This window comes from Odocoileus virginianus, chromosome 12 (genome assembly GCF_023699985.2).
Source record: "Odocoileus virginianus isolate 20LAN1187 ecotype Illinois chromosome 12, Ovbor_1.2, whole genome shotgun sequence".
NCBI classification, from domain to species: Eukaryota; Metazoa; Chordata; class Mammalia; order Artiodactyla; family Cervidae; genus Odocoileus; species Odocoileus virginianus.
Window position 1 is genome coordinate 3,088,936 of NC_069685.1, and position 18,015 is coordinate 3,106,950.

Here is an 18,015-nt window from a genome sequence, read left to right on the forward strand (position 1 = left end):
TTGAAAGAATTGGGCCTGTGATTATAGAGATTATAGAGATTAACAGGCCCCCAGATCTGCAAGTGGGTTGATAAACTCAAGACCCACAGAACCCATGATGTAGTTCAAGGCTCTAGGCTGGCAGCCTCAAGACTCAGGAAGAGCCAGGATGTCTCAATTCAATTCGAAAGGAAAGGAAAATAGCCACTGTGCTGATCTGAAGGTAGTTAGGCAAGAGGGATCTCCTCTATTTGGGGGGGACCAGCCCTTTTGTTCTAGTCAGACCTTCATATGACTGGATAAGGCCCATGCACAGCAGGGAGGCCAATCTGCTTGACTCAGCCACACCCAAAAATGCCCTCACAGAAATACGCAGCGTAGTGTTTCACCAAATACTGAGCACACTGTGGCCCGCTCAAGTAACAACCGTCACAATCGCATTAGCAGATCAGGTGTTAACATTGCTTGTACATGTTTATTGCATGTTATCTGCCTTTTAATTCTCTCTTTCTCCTATCAGGGATTATTTACTTAGCATCAACTGTTAGTCATTTGGAATCCACCACACTTTTGCTGATGGTCTGTGCTCGAGACGGTGGTGGGCTCACATCTGTCACTAATGCTGAAGTCACCATACACATTCTCCAGACGACTCTGGCACCTGCTGAATTTGAAAGGCCTAAGTACACGTTCTCTGTTTATGAAGACGTGCCTGAAGACAGTCCTGTGGGAACAGTGAAAGCTAAAGAGTCCTTGAGTAAGTACTTAAGTCTTATGCTACATTGAAATCCATTATTGGAACATTTTCTGATCATAGCAAACCCCTTCTTTCAATAACACAAGAAATGACTGTACATATGGATATCACCAGATGGTCAGTACTGAAATCAGATTGATTATATTCTTTGGAACTGAATATGGAGAAGTTCTATACAGGCAGTTAAAACAAGACCAGAAGCTGACTGTAGCTCAGATCATGAACTCCTTATTGCAAAATCCAGACTTAAATTGAAGAAATTAGGGAAAACAACTAGGCTATTCAGGTATGACCTAAATCATACCTAAATCAGGTATGACCTTATGATTATACAGTGGAAGGGACAAATAGATTCAAGGGATTAGATCTGATAGAAAGAGTGCCTGAAGAACTATGGATGGAGGTTTGTAACACTGTACAGGAGACAGTGATCAATACCATCCTCAAGAAATGCAAAAAGACAAAATGGTTGTCTGAGGAGGCCTTACAAATAGTTGAGAAAAGAAGCGAAGTGAAAGGCAAAGGAGGAAAGGAAAGGTATACCCATCTGAATGCAGAGTCCAAAGAATAGCAAAGAAAGATAAGAAAGCCTAAGTGAACAATGCAGAGAAATAGAGAAAAACAATAAAATGGGAAATACTAGAGATCTCTTCAAGAAAATTAGGGATACCAAGGGAAACTTTCACGCAAAGATGGGCTCAATAAAGGACAGAAATAGTATGGATCTAACAGAAGCAGAAGCTATTAAGAAGAGGTGGCAAGAATATACAGAACAACTATTCAAAAAGATCTTAATGACCCAGATAACCACAATGGTGTGATCACTCACCTAAAGCCAGACATCCTGGAATGTGAAGTCAAGTAGGCCTTAGGAAACACTACGAACACAGTGGAGGTGACGGAATTCCAGTTGAGCTATTTCAAAACCTAAAAGATGGTGCTATGAAAGTGCTGCACACAATATGCCAGCAAATTTGAAAAACTCAGCACTGGCCACAGAACTGGAAAAATGTCAGTTTTCATTCCAATCTCAAAGAAAGGCAATACCAAGAATGTTCAAACTACTGCTCAATTGCACTCATTTCACATGCTAGCAAGGTAATGCTCAAAATCCTCCAAGCTAGGTTTCAACAGTACATGAACTGAGGATTTCCACATGTACAAGCTGGATTTAGAAAAGGCAGAGGAACCAGTGATCAAGTTGCCAATATTGTGGGATCATAGAAAAAGCAAGAGAATTCCATAAAAACATCTACTTCTTCTACATTACACTAAAATCTTGACTATGGATCACAACAAACTGGAAAATTCTTAAACAGATGAGAATACTGACATCATACCTGCCTCCTGAGAAATCTGTATGCAGGTCTAGAAGCAACAGTTAGAACCAGACATGGAACAATAGACTGGTTCAAAATTGGAAAAGGAGTATGTCAAAGCTGTATATTGTCACCCTGCTTATTTAACTTCTATGCAGAGTACATCATGCGAACTGCTGGACTGGTTAAAACACAAGCTGGAATCAAGATTGCTGGGGGAAATTTAATAAGCTCAGATATGCAGTTGATACTACCCTTGGCAGAAAGCAGAGAGGAACTAAAGAGCCTCTCTGTAAAGGTGAAAGAGGAGAGTGAAAAGGCTGATTTAAAACTAAACATTCAAAAAACAAAGATCATGGCATCCGGTCCCATCATGTCATGGCAAATAGATGGGGAAACAATGGAAACAGTGACAGATTTTATTTTCTTGGGCTCCAAAATCACTGTGAATGGTGACTACAGCCCTGAAATTAAAAGGCCCTTGCTCCTTGGAAGAAAAGCTATGACAGCCCTAGATAGCATATTAGAAAGCAGAGACATTACTTTTCCAACAAAGATCTGTGTAGTCAAAGCTATGGCTTTTCCAGTAGTCATATATGGATGTGAGAGTTAGACCATAAAGAATGCTAATCACCAAAGAATTGGTGCTTTTGAACTGTGGTGTTGGAGAAGGGCCTTGAGAGTCCCTTGGACCACAAGGAGATCAAACCAGTCAATCCTAAAGGAAATCAATCCTGAATATTCATTGGAAGGACTGATTTGTATCTGAAGTTCCAATATTTTGGCCACCTGGTGCGAAGAGCAAACTCATTGGAAAAGACCCTGATGCTGGGAAAGATTGAAGGCAGAAGAAGTGGACAACAGAGGATAAGTTGAATGACATCACTGACTCAATGGACATGAGTTTGAGCAAATTCCAAGAGATGGTGAAGGACAGGGAAGCCTGGTATGGTGCAGTCCATGGAGTAGCAAAGAATCGGACACAACAATGCAGTGTTGAATAAATCTTTCCTTTTCTCCATGAAAGAATTGAGACCATATAATCTATGGTTTGCTCTTTGTTCTTTCAACATTATTTTTATCCTACTTTTTTAAATCACAAAAGTAATGGGTACTTTTAACCCATTGCTCATTTCACAGACACACACACTTCAAAAAATTTTATGAAAACACATCCAACTATATTTGCTGTTCTACAACGACCTTCCCCCCATCCCCCTGCTTCCCCAGTTTGTGTATTGTGGACCATTTTCCAAGTAACTGGACATCATTCCATCTCATTTTTAAAAGTTGCCTAGTATTTCAACTTATAAGTATAAAATATGCTTTATTTAAACATTTTCTTTTTTCTATCAATTTGAATGACTTACAGTTATTTTTGCTAGTCCAAATAATACTCAAGCAAATATCTTTATATGACTTGTAGAGGTTTCTCTGCAAGAAGAATTCCTAGAAGTGAATTACTTGTTCAAGGATTTTATCCTGCTCCCTAGTGAAAGTGAAAGTGTTAGTCGTTCAGTCCTGTCTGACTCTTTGAGACCCCTTGGACTGTAGCCCACCCGGCTCCTCTGTCCATGGAATTTTCCAGGTAAGAACACTGGAGTGGATTTCCATTCCCTTCTCCAGGGGATCTTCCGGGCCCAGGAATTGAACCCAGGTCTCCCGCATGGTATTCTTTACTGTCTGAGGCACCAGGGACGCCCATCCTGCTCCCTAACCCTAAACCTAATCCATCTCCTCTTCTTTCCTGAACTTTTGGGGATGGCGCTCACCTTTTGTCAGTAGCTATTATAGGCTTCCCTACTGGCTCCATTGGTGAAGAATCCGTCTGCAATGTAGGAGCCTTCCTCCATACAAGAGACCTGGGTTAGATTCCTGGGTGGGGAATATCCCTTGGAGTAAGAAATACTTGACTCTGCTTCCTCAAATACAGGCATCCACATTATTTTCTGAATATCTTTCTCTTTTACTTAATTCAAGAAGAGGGAAGGAAGATGGTGCAACCCGTGGGACAGTACTTTTGTCCACTAATACTTCAGAAACCATGTGTTCACTTGCAATAGGCTTTGGAGAGCCGATGAAGACATGAGACATTGCGCAGTATTCTCCACGTATGTGATACACGTTAGCGTTTTCAGTTCTTAGCATTTCTAGTAGGTACATTCTTTCAGCCTAAAGTGATTGCCTTCTCTTTGAATTCCGTCGTTTCTTTTTTTCTTTTCCTTTTCAGATTCCTCAGAGCCAATTTTTTATCGGATCTCCTCCGGCAACCTGGACGGCGCGTTCTCCATTCACCCGTGGCTGGGCACCATTCGAACGCAGAAGCCTCTGGATCACGAGGCGCAGCCGGTGGCTGTGCTCACCGTCCAGGCACAGCTCGGCAGCTCCCCCGCCTGCGGCAGCACCGAGGTCAACATCACCGTCGTCGACGTCAATGACAACGCCCCGGTGTTTCCCAGAGCGTCTGATGAGGTCACAGTGTCTCAGCGCACGCTGCCCGGCACCGCCGTGTACCGCGCCCGCGCGGAAGACAGAGACAGCGGGCGGAACGGGCGCGTCCGCTACGCCATCGCGCGCCAGAGCCCGAGCGTCTTCTCCGTGGACGCGGGGCTCGGCGTGGTGTACCTCAGCCGCAGCCTGCCGGGCGCTCGGCCCCGGGAGTGCACGCTGATCCTGCTGGCCCAGGACCTCGGCGCTCCTCCTCGGGCGTCGCTGATGGTGCTGACGGTCATCATCGCGCCACAGGCGCCAAGCCCGTCTCTGACGTTTGAGCATTTGGTCTATCAAGTGGAAGTGAGTGAGGCGCTCTCGCCAATGACCGCAGTCCTGCGCATCCGGGCCCGGCCACTGGGCCCGCAGGGGGCTCCCCCGCAGCTCCTGTACTGGCTGGAGCCCAGCACTGATTCCGCTGCGTTTGGCGTCCATCCTTTCACAGGTTGGATTTATTTGCGGCGACAGCTCGACTATGAATCCACACAAATGTATACATTTTAGAGTGTTTGCCTGGATCCCAGAGGACAAATTGTCACAAAATGTGAGCACTTCAGTAACTGTTCATGTCCTGGATGAGAATGACAATTCCCCTACCTTCTCGCATGATGTATTGTTTTTGAAAGTCCAGGAGAGTCCTGTTCCCCAAGGGGTAATAGGCAAAATCACAGCAATTGACAGAGACTCCGGAAAGAATGGACAGCTGTCGTATTTCCTTTTGTCCGATGGAAAGTTCTTCAAGATAAACCCTAATACAGGTAGCATTTTGTAGCTTACACTAATTCCTTTAAAATTGGAATTGACAAAACCCAAATCTTAAGTTACAACACTAGCGCAAATATAATTGCAGTTTTTAGTAAATACTTTACTTGATGACAGTATTGTGGTTTAAACTAAAGTCAAAACTGAATAGAATTTCTCCTAGAATGGGCCATACTGCTCTTGCCTCACACCTACATACTGTCTGTCCATACATGGTTCTTGTTTTGAATTAGAGCTACAACCAGAACTGGACTGGATAAACTCTTGTGTAAAGTCTAATCTCCCCCACCATATTTTTTCACTTGTAGATGTCTTTAAATTTTTCAAATAATATGTTATAAAACATAAATGTCATCGATGAAGAACTAGAAAGTAATCCATTAGTTAAGATTTCAAAATTACTCATTTGATGTATTTCCCCATTCTCATTTTTTTTTCAAGTAACCATGGGGAATGGGTAAATATTTACACTGAGGGTTTTTTTTTTTCAAGTCTTAAGTATACAAATTTTATTATATTTAAAAATTTGCATAAATTTACAAGGACTTTAATTCTTGCAGCTACCTACAAATGAACTGTGTTTATACTGCAACCATATAGCTGCAGAAACTGAGACCCACATAGCTCAGATAGTATGCCCAAGGTCATGGGGCTAAAAAGAAGTGAGAAGGTTTACCACTTCGTACGTTTCCAAGAGGCACCATTCATGCTGTGGTCCTTGTACATGTTGCCCTTTGCTCTGTGTATGTGTGTGGGTGAGTTGCTCAGTCTGTGACCCATGGACTAGTGGGACCCAATTTGAATTCAATTCTAATTACCTTCTAAGTGCCCACTGTGTGAGTCAGGAAAAGGTGCCCCTTCCTCCAGCAGATGGCGCTTTACCCCAGGACACGAGGCCTGCTGCATGGCAAGCTGCTCTCAGATCCCATTCCCTCCCGAGCTGGGCCCCCCAGCAGGGCGCAAGCTGCCCTGCTGCTGAGGTGATCTGCTTCTCTTTACTTCCACGTGCTGAATAGTTCTCTTAGGTCTTCTGTTTCTCTCAGCAATTTATTGTTTTGGAAATAAAATATACGTTTGGTCCCCCTATGATCTTCTCTCTCACACAGTCAGCCCAGTGCCCAGATTCAGAAGACCAGGTGTCCACTCCTAGAATTGCTACATGGCTAGAAGCAAGAGGCTTCATTTCAGGGCTGTCTTACCTTGACGAGGAGAGAATTCCTGCCATGCTCCATGTCCTGCTCTGGGGGGTGAAGAGTTAAAGTGTATGAAAGGGCTTGGAAGGCTCCGTACTCATAAACTTCCTATTCACCAGGGCTGGGGACGGTGTGGCGATGCGGGGGTTGAGGGCCTCCTCCAGAGTGTGGTCAGCATGTGTGCTCTCCACATCCAGGACTCCAGGCAGCCTCGCTAGTGACCCTCTGCCCTGGAGCCCTGCATGGCGCCCTCATGCCCATCCTTGGCTGAGTCTCCCAGTCTTTACCAGACAGCTGCCACTTGTCAGTCAGAGCTGGTTCATCAAGTGAAAGTCTGCCATTCAGCATTTAGGGTGTTCTGAGAAGAATTATATTTTGCAACGTTAAAAATGCAGATGTTGTCTTTGTCATTTTTGTTAGAATCAAACAGTAAATACTTTATAAATATAGTTGGCATAGTAAGGGGATATGTAAACACTGCATTTTAGCTTCACCAATGCAGCAACTTATCCAAATATGAAATTTTTTGTTCCTGATTTCACTTTTTGTCTTGTTTTTCACATTGTCATTTCATTTGGAGGATGAGGGCAAAAATAAAATCTTAGAAATGGCAATGTTAGGTAATAGTTTCTTCATGATTATTTTCTCACAAATTGATATTTTCATAGATAGTGAGGAAATTAATTCCTGGTGGAACTCTGCAGTGGGAGATGGCCCTTGGTAGTATGTGGAAGCATTTACAATTTTATGCCTGAGTCTGTGGGATGAAACACTAGGGAAATAGCTTAGAAGACAGTTTTGAGCAAGAACATGCAAAGTATGGTTTATAAAGCATGAAGTTATTTGGGAAGTTATTATGCTCACTATACATATATTTTTTGAGATAGTAATAAATAACTCTATACATTCTTTAGTTCAAATGGTTCATAGTAGATAATTTGAAATACAAAGAATGACAAATTGAAGATGACAGAAGAAACTTCAGAAAATTATTTCAACAGTGGAGTTAGATTACTAAAGAATGTGCTTTTGGAAGTTGTGCTCTGAGAGCTTTATATCTGATTTTCTTTTCTGGGCATTGGTCTGGATGGGGTTCTTTTATTTTGGATGGGGTTCTTAATGCCAAAATTCTGGTGTCAGTGGCGTCTTCTCTCATGCTGCTCTGTGTTCCTCAGGTGAACTTATCAGCTGGGTGGCCCTGGATCACGAGCAGCGGGCACACCATCAGGTGACCGTCCTCGTGAGCGACCACGGCTCCCCTCCGCGCAACGCCACCACACTGGTCCATGTCTCAGTTACCGACATCAATGACAACAGGCCGTATTTCCCACAGTGCCTCGACGGGAAGGAATTGTCCATCAAGGTATGTAGAAAGTAGCCCTGCAACATTTGTATTATTTTTGGTCACTGGTTTTGAGCACCATCTTGTGGTAAAAAGCATGAACTTACCCAGTCAGTCTTGGTGTGGAAATGCATACATTTCTAGATGTAGAATTGTCTACATGTCATAGAAACCTACAATTATTTTTTAATTAATTTATTTATTTTAATTGGAGGCTAATTACTTTACAGTATTGTAGTGGGTTTTGCCATACATTGATATGAATCAGCCATGGGTGTACATGTGTCCCCATCCCGAACCCCCTCCCAACTCCCTCCACATCCCATCCCTCTGGGTCATCCCAGTGCACCAGCCCTGATCACCCTGCCTCATGCATCCAACCTGGACTGGTGATCTGTTTCACACATGATCATACACAAAAACTCAATAAACTCAAAATGGATTAAAGATCTAAATGTGAAACCTACAATTATTAAAAAAAGAAAAGAAAAGGTATACCTATAGCTGATTCATGGCAGAAACCAACACAGTACTGTAAAGCAGTTGTCCCCCAATTAAAAAATTAATGCATTTAAAAAAGAAAATGCTTATATGTTCTACTTAGGATCACACATTCAGTTGTTTTAGAATAATGTGGTTCTGTCTGTTGTACACAAACATAACGGTACTTCATTATCAGTAGTGCTCAGATATGGATTTTTTTTCCAGTAATATTCATGCCTTTCTCTGTTTAGAGCTCAACTGAAAAACATCTTTGAGCCAGTTAGTTGAAGACAGAAAAATCTGTACTTTAAAGTGAAGGGTGCACATGGGCTCAGATGCTCGGTCATGTCCAACTCTTTGCGACCGACATGCACTCAAAGATTGTAACATTTGATCTTTGCAGGCAAATGCAAAAACTTCTAGTTATATTTATGTGGTCTTATGTTTTTCACTTCCATGTTTTCGTATGTTTTATAAGGTACATAATAAATTAGCATGTAAGTTCATGTAGATAATTGATAAATGTATCTTGAAGGTACTCATACTTCTTTTAAAATGAATGGGTTATATAAATAAAAAGTTTGGAAGCTATTGCTCTAAAATAATTGAACATTCAAATTAAGCTCAGATAGGCATGTTGAAAAACACAAAAAGGTATTGAGGAAGTTAATAAATTTAAACTCATCTTCCAAAATCACATTTAAAGAATATTCTGCCAACATGGAGCATTATGATGCCATCCTTATGATTTTATATTATTTCATTTTATGCATGACATGGGTACAGTGTGCTCAGTTGCTTTAGTCATGTCTGACTCTACGATCCTGTGGATCGTAGCCTGCCAGTTCCTCTGTCCATGGGATTTTCCAGGCAAGAATACTGGAGTGGGTTGCCATGCCCTCTATCAAGGAGGTCTTCCTGACCCAGGGACTGAACCTGCATCTCCTGCATCTCTTGTGTTGCAGGAGGATTCTTTACCTGCTGAGCCATCAGGAAAGCCTGAGTATGACATTTCACAGCTTAATTAGGCAATAGAACATAAACTTGGAGTTCAGTTCCACATGTGTGTTTCAGTATTCCAGGAAAGTTTCTGTTAGTGAATAAGATACCTTTCCTGAAATAATAGTCTATGTTTATCTTTAGCATGTTTTGAACCTTTAAAAATGCCCTAAGAAGGTGATGAATAAGAAGCTAGAATTCTTTTTGTTGTTATTTAGTTGCTCAGTTGTGTCTGACTCTTAGCAACCCCATGGACTGCAGCATGCCAGGCTTCTCTGTCCTTCACCATCTCCCGGAGCTTGCTCAAACACGTGTCCACTGAGTCAGTGATGCCATCCTCCCATCTTGTCCTCTGTCGTCCCCTTCTCCTCCTGGCCTTCAATCTTTCCCAGGGGGAAAAAAAATATCTTTCCCAGGATCAGGGTCTTTTCTAATGAGTCAGCTCTTAATATCAGATGGCCAAAGTATTGGACTTCAGCTTCAGCATCAGTCCTTCCAATGAATATTCAGGCCTGATTTCCTTTAGGATGGACTGGTTGAATCTCCTTGCAGTCCAAGGGACTCTCAAGAGTCTTCTCCAACACCACAGTTCAAAAGCATCAGTTCTTCAGCCCTCAGCTTTCTTTATGGTCCAATTTCCACATCCATACATGACTACTGAAAAAGCCATATCTTTGACTATATGGATCTTTGTTGGCAAAGTAGTGTCTCTGCTTTTTAATATGCTGTCTAGGTTGTTCATAGCTTTTCTTTCAAGGAGCAAGCATTTTAAATTTCATGACTGCAGTTACCATCTGCAGTGATTTTGGAGCCCAAGAAAATAAAGTGTGTCCCCGTTTCCATTGTTTTCCCATCTATTTGCCATGAAGTGATGGGACCAGATGCCATGATCTTCATTTTTTTGAATGCTGAGTTTTAAGCCAGCTTTTTCACTCTCCCATTTCACCTCCATTAAGAGCCTCTTTAGTTCCTCTTCGTTTTCTGCTATAAGGGTGATGTCATTTGCATATCTGAGGTTATTGATATTTCTCCCTGCAATCTTAATTCCAGCTTGTGCTTCATCCAGCCCAGCATTTCGTATGATGTACTCTGCATATAAGTTAAATAAGTAAGGTGACAATATACAGCCTTGACATACACCGTTACCAATTTTGAACCAGTCCATTGTTCCATGTTTGGTTCTAATTATTGCTTCTTGCATCAAAAATCTGAGATTTTTTAGTCAGTTTTATTTCCTTTTTTTCCTCTCAAAATTAGTTTAAATGCTGCAGATAATTTGTTCAAATTGAATGAAACATTTAAATGTGTAATATGGATTCTTTTCATGGATTTACACTCATATAACCTTTGTATGGTAGACATTTGAATTATGTGTGTGTTTAAAAATAGCTTAAAAAATAACAGTAGCATTGTGTTCTTTCGTTTCAAGTTTCACTGATATTTCTTGTTTAAATTTCACCTACTAGTTTGTCATTCATTTGTCTTAATGACAGGTTCTGGAAGGTCAGCCTGTAAATATGTTGGTTACAACTGTGTTTGCAAAGGATCTTGATGAAGGAAACAATGCAGAAGTTACATATTCAGTATCTTCAGGTAAAAGTTACTATTCATAAAGGATTAAGAGCTTTTAGCATTTCCTCTGTTGTCTACCAAACATCTTCCTCCTTCTGAGAAAGTAGTTAATGCTGAAAATAACACCAAATTGCACACAAAATGATTTTCTTGTTTTTTAGAATCACCTTTTTAAAAAAGAATTTAAAAGTTTAATGTAAAATCATACATTTTTTTCATGTTCTAAAGAGAAATCAACCGATCATCCACTTTAAATGAATAATTTTCAATAATAGAAAAATGCAAATCAGCTTTTATTGAGGAAAGCACTATTAATAGTTAATGTATAAAAAGTGATATTGATTCAAATGAATTCTTTTTAATGGCTGAGTAATATTCCATGGTGTATATGTACCACAGCTTCCTCATCCATTCGTCTGCTGATGGGCATCTGGGTTGCTTCCATGTCCTGGCTATTATAAACAGTGCTGCGATGAACATTGGGGTGCACATGTCTCTTTCAGATCTGGTTTCCTTGGTGTGTATGCCCAGAAGTGGGATTGCTGGGTCATATGGCAGTTCTATCTCCAGCTTTTTAAGAAATCTCCACACTATTTTCCATAGTGGCTGTACTCATTTGCATTCCCACCAACAGTGTAAGAGGGTTCCCTTTTCTCCACACCCTCCCCAGCATTTATTGCTTGTAGACTTTTGGATAGCAGCCATCCTGACTGGCGTATAATGGTACCTCATTGTGGTTTTGATTTGCATTTCTCTGATAATGAGTGATGTTGAGCATCTTTTCATGTGTTTGTTAGCCATCTGTATGTCTTCCTTGGAGAAATGTCTGTTGAGTTCTTTGGCCCATTTTTTGATTGGGTCATTTATTTTTCTGGAGTTGAGCTGGAGGAGTTGCTTGTATATTTTTGAGATTAATCCTTTGTCTGTTGCTTCGTTTGCTATTATTTTCTCCCAATCTGAGGGCTGTCTTTTCACCTTGCTTATAATTTCCTTTGTTGTGCAAAAGCTTTTAAGTTTCATTAGGTCCCATTTGTTTATTTTTGCTTTTATTTCTAAAATTCTGGGATGTGGGTCATAGAGGATCCTGCTGTGATTTATGTCGGAGAGTGTTTTGCCTATGTTCTCCTCTAGGAGTTTTATAGTTTCTGGTCTTACATTTAGATCTTTAATCCATTTTGAGTTTATTTTTGTGTATGGTGTTAGAGAGTGTTCTAGTTTCATTTTTTTACAGGTGGTTGACCAGTTTTCCCAGCACCACTTGTTAAAGAGGTTATCTTTTTATGAGATGGATGAAACTGGAGCCCATTATACAGAACGAAGTAAGCCAGAAAGATAAAGACCATTACAGTATACTAACACATATATATGGACTTTAGAAAGATGGTAACGATAACCCTATATGCAAAACAGAAAAAGAGACTCAGATGTATAGAACAGACTTGTGGACTCTGGGAGAAGGCGAGGGTGAAGTGATATTGAGTATAAAGACATATAAAGACAGGGCTTCCCTGGTGGCTCAGATGGTAAAGGATCTGCCTGTAATACAGGAGACCCAGGTTCAATCCCTGAGTTGGGAAGATCCCCTAGAGAAGGGAATGGCTTCCCTCTCCAGTATTCATGCCTAGAGAATTACATGGACCGGGGAACCTAGTAGCTTGTATAGTCCATGGGGTTGCAAAGAGTCAGATATGATTGAGTGACTAACGCTTCCCCATAAAAACATATATACCATGAAGACATAAATACCAAGCACCTGTAAATCTCTATGAAAATTAAATATTCTTAAGGTCAGAGTAAATCATACTCAAAATATCACATATGTACACTCATGTATGTGTATGTGGGAATTTTACTGAGACAGGCTTATGTTTGTGTTTCTTTGAGAATGCACAGGCATTGCATTCCTGTGATTGGGTCCAATGATTACCTTTAGTTGACATTATGTCTTTATACCATTTTAAAAGGCATTTTTTGCTTTGTCATGTTTGATACAAACATAGGGAAGCAAAAGACAACATTGCTCTTACCTGCAGATAATTTAATTGTCTGCATGGAAAACCCCAAATATGCTACAGGCAAACCATTGGAATCAATAGCATAAAAAAATTTCTGGGAGCAATGTCAATATACAAAAATCACTAGCATTTTAAAAACTAAGCAGGATTTCAAAGGTCTGATTCACTGTAACAAAGAAAATCATAGTGTGTAGGGTCTGGCTTGCTTTGAAGATCATGACGTGTAGGTTCTTCACTTGTTGGGGCTTCTCTGGCATGGGAATATTGTCCTATTCTCTTTAAAGGAGAGCCCACAAATTAAATGTTTCCCTTTCTTCCAAATCAAAATCATCTTGATGAAAAGCATATGGAGGAAAATTTCAGTGAAAGATATTCAAGACCTTTGTGTAGAAAATCACAAAATATTGGTGAAAGACCTGAAAGCAGAAAGAAATGAAAATGCAAATCATGTTCATGCTGCATAAGGTGACAGAGTGCATTGTTCAGGGACAATGAACCTGCTGCAGAGAGACAGACACACAGACACACACACACACACACACACACACACACACACATAAGTTAAGCTATAATCCTTCCATGATGCCATTATTTGGAAAGAACTACAACCATGCTAGAAACTGTCCATGAATATACGGACTAGAGAGATACATCTCCACTTTAAGACAGAGACTGTCTACAGGGAAGAAAAAGGGAAATGAAATTTGGAGGTATACACAGGTTTCCTGCTGTACTTATAGTTTGTCATTTCTTTAAAAATTCTGAAGAAATATTGGGACTTTACCAACCTGGAAGTGTTTCCATGGATGGTCATCATATAGTTCTGAAAGTTTGAGATGTGGATCTTTTTTTAAAAAATTAGTCTTTACTCTGATACTTGGGACATAGCAATATAAAAATATGGTGTTATCTATTATGTTATTCATACCCTTGCTTTAACTTCATCCAATTGCAAAATAGAGGCAACTACAAAATATAAAATAACAAGATAAAAATCAATATAATGGGAACATATATATATATTTGTTTACACATATATTTATATATACATATACATATCTTTGTTTATATCCTATGAGGATGGAGTAAATGGATTGAAGCATAGATATCACAACCCACAAATGTTACATAATTTCCGGCTCTGTACTCTGACTTTCTTAAGGGCAGGACTGCTTTTTTATTTGCCCTTATTTCCCCTATAACTGGTAAAGTGTCTGTTGTATTGTAATGACTCGTTGACAGCTGAATAAAAGAATGAAAGAGAGTCATTACTGGCCCAAGACTCTGACTTTTTTGGATTGTTTGAAGTATTAAGATTTTATGAAAGAATACCAATCTATTCTTTAACAAACTAGAAAAAAAACCTTACCATAATCAATATGAATTAGAAACATCAATATGAACTTGTGACATATTTTAGTGGTTTCGTGTGTGTTCTCTGTCCACTGAAGATGGCCTGGAAAGAATGGGTGACCCAGAAGCAATGAGCAGAATACAGCCCCCCGATACTGTGTTCCATGGAAGAAACCAGGATTCCTTGGAGAAATGACTGACTCTAGGTCTCGGACAGGAAATCTTCAAGATGAGTCTGTAACATTTTGTTAAACCAGATACCAGGAGGCTGCTAAAGATGACTAGATCATATCAAACACTTGGGAACCACCTTTGTGCATGCATGCTAAGTCGCATCAGTCTTGTCCGACTCTGTGCAACCTCGTGGACTATAGCCCATCAGGCTCCTCTGTCCATGGATTCACCAGGCAACAATACTGGAGTGGGTTGCCATGCCCTTCTCCAGGGGATCTTCGCAGCCCAGGTGTCAAACCCATGTCTCTTGTGTCTCCAGCATTGGCAGGCAGATTCTTTACCACTAGCGCCACCTGGGAAGCCCTGGGAATCACCTTTAAGAAGATCCTAATGTTCAGAGATGAAGCAGTGTGAACGTCAGTAGGGATAATAATGGCAATAGATTTACCCTTTCATGATATGTTTAAATTTATGTTTGCTGCGGCTGTTGCTAAGTCGCTTCAGTCGTGTCCGATTCTGTGTGACCTCATAGACGGCAGCCCACCAGGCTCCGCCGCCCCTGGGATTCTTCAGGCAAGAACACTGGAGTGGGTTGCCATTTCCTTCTCCAATGCATGAAAGTGAAAAGTGAAAGTGAAGCTGCTCAGTCGTGTTCAACTCTTCGAGACCCCGTGGACTGCAGCCTACCAGGCTCCTCCGTCCATGGGATTTTCCAGGCAAGAGAGAGTACTGGAGTGGGGTGCCATTGCCTTCTCCAAAATTTATGTTTAATGACTCCTAAAACAGAAACTAAACAAGCCTTTAATGATCCTAGTTGGAGTACTGAAGGATGTTAGTAAACAAATCCATTATTTTGAAGACTGTTAAATAAAATTTTACTATCAAACATTTATCCTGACTTCCTATAATGAACTGCCCCAGTGGGTTACCAATAAACAGATAAGAAGACAATTCTCTTGAGTAATACATTCCAGTCAATAAATGAAGATGGGATCTTAGGCTTAGAATGTTATACTTTGCAACATTTAGTGAATCATTAATGGATCTAGGCTGTGTGCCACTGGTGCCCACATCACAAAAAGAGACAATCAAACATGTGCCTCTGAAGGAAAACACAACACAGCACTTAAGAAGCAGTCTTCCCCTTAAAATGAACCCTAATCTGATTAATTATCTACATCTACCTCCTAATTTAAGGAAAACATAGAGGACAGAAGAACATATTAAGCTACATGTTGGAGACAAGCAACAGGAAAATATAGATCATGGGAAGCTTCAGGATACATAGTCAATTCTTCAGCAGATGAGTTGCAAAATAAATAAATAGATAAATGGATGACAGGAATGCATAGACTGAAGAGATATGCATATATGGAGTTTATGTTAAACCTAATTTGAATTGACTAAAAAATATTTGAGACAGTTGGAAATTTTAAAAATAAGTAGAAATTTGATAATATGAAGAAATTATTACTAATTTTAAAAATATAATACTATGATTATATGTTTCCTTATCTTTTAGAGATGTGTGTTGAAAAATATGCAGAAGAAATGATATGATTTCTGAGATTTGCTTCAAAAGAAGACAGGGAAGGGAAATATCTGAATGTCTAATAATATTAGCCATGAGTTAACAAATATTATTATTTTTATCCTTTTCCATATGGTTTATTATAGGATATTGAATATAATTCCCTGTGCTATGCAGTAGGTCCTTGTTATTCATCCACTGTTTATATGATAGTTTGCATCGGCTAATCCCAACCCATCGCGTCGCTGCCTTCTTGCCCCTCGGCAGCCAGTCTGTTCTCTGTGAGTCTGTTTCTGTCTCATAGCCCCGTTCATTTGTTTCATGGTTTAGATTTGACATGTAAGTGATATCAAATGGTGTTTGTCTTTCTTGTCTGACTTACTTCGCTTTATGATGATCTCTGGGTCCATCCATGCTGTTGCAAATGGCATTATTTCAATTTTTATGGCTGAGTCATATTCCATTGGGTTTATAATCTGCATCTTTTTTACCTATTCTCCTGTTGATGGACATTTAGGTTGTTTCTGTATCCCAGCTATTGTGAATAATGTTGCTATGAATATAGAAACACATGTATCTTTTTGAATTGTAGTTTTGTCAGGATTTATGCCCAGGATTGGGATTGCTGAATGTTGTGGCACATGAACTGATAAATACTGGAGCTAAGTGCTAGGCACGCGAAAGTTCATTATATCATTGTCTAATTTTTAATATGTGAAAATTTCCATAATAAAGTTTTTGTAATCTGTTACATTTCTTGCCTATATTTTTAGTATTATCCTTATGTTCATATTCTCACAGAGCTTAAGGTAAATAAATCTCCCAAATGATCACATATATATTTGTATTAGTTAATTCTCTGTATTCTGCATTATTAACTAACATTCATTTCTTAATTTTGTGTGTGTGTGTATGTATGTGTAGAAGACAGTTCTGATCACTTCAAGATTGATGCCAACAGTGGTGAAATAAGAACAACTAGAGTACTTTCACATGATTATGGACCTTCTTACAGGATGACTGTAATTGCCAGTGACCAAGGAGTGCCTCCTCTTCAAGGACAGGCAGTTATTAATATTCAGGTAATAACTCACATCACACAAAGTGGTGGAAAATGCTCAGATGCTCTGAAAGATTTTTTTTACTTTATATACAAATGTATACAGTGAAAATACTTTAAAAATATGAATACTCCCTTTAAAGAGTGTTGCAGATACATGTGTACATTATATTAAGTGACTTTACTACCATTTGAGAAATTATTATATTTAAATAAATTTTTATTTTAACTTTGTACAGTTACTGACAAGATACTTTCATCACTATGTGGATATTTATACTACTTTTTTAATGAAGAACAAAAAAATCTTTTCTTTTTTCCTAATTGCAAGGACCTGGTAAATTTGCAGAAGACTTATTTATAAACAAATGACCAATAATAAATCACATAGTTTTTGTAACTATTTTAAAAGTTAGAAAGTCACTTGAGATCCATATTTAATGATTTGTGGGAAGTCTTGATAGTAGGAAAAAAATTACACCAACCCATCAAAAACAAGATGACTATAGGAAGATTTTTTATTCAAGCACATGATAATCAGAAAAATTAACATAGGTATGAATACTAATCAAGAATATATATCCCCAAGTATTCTGTTTTCAAAGTATATTATTTACTGACGAAGGATATGTGGTTTAGGAGAAAATTCTATCATAACATCTCAAGTCTCTAATTTCAGGTAAGCAGACACATAATACTTAAGTGTATGCAGATATTGTTGTTAAGGAGACAAGGGTTTCTAGGATTTAGAGTAGCTTGTGGAACTAACTACCTTGGTCCTCATTTGCAAACTATCATTGCATGCATTACAGCAAATGGGAAGTAGAAAAATCCTGTGCTTTCTTATCTCCTAGATATTATGCAATTTTTAATTTTCAGAGACATACTGGAATTAGGCAACAAAAGAAAAGACATTTTCTCATCAATTAACATATATATATTTATTTGTAATATGTATATATACACATCATGAATAGAAGGAATTA

The 18,015-nt window shown here is 39.4% G+C and overlaps 1 protein-coding gene across 1 annotated transcript in view; it reads left to right on the forward strand.

Moving 5' to 3' along the window:
- The window catches only part of DCHS2 (dachsous cadherin-related 2), a 300,517-nt gene that overhangs the window by 171,245 nt on the left and 111,257 nt on the right, over window positions 1-18,015 (forward strand). The window contains 6 exon segments of the mRNA XM_070474720.1: window positions 500-736; window positions 4,286-5,040; window positions 5,042-5,303; window positions 7,676-7,863; window positions 10,818-10,917; window positions 16,894-17,051. Coding sequence (XP_070330821.1) covers window positions 500-736; window positions 4,286-5,040; window positions 5,042-5,303; window positions 7,676-7,863; window positions 10,818-10,917; window positions 16,894-17,051 — 1,700 coding nt within the window.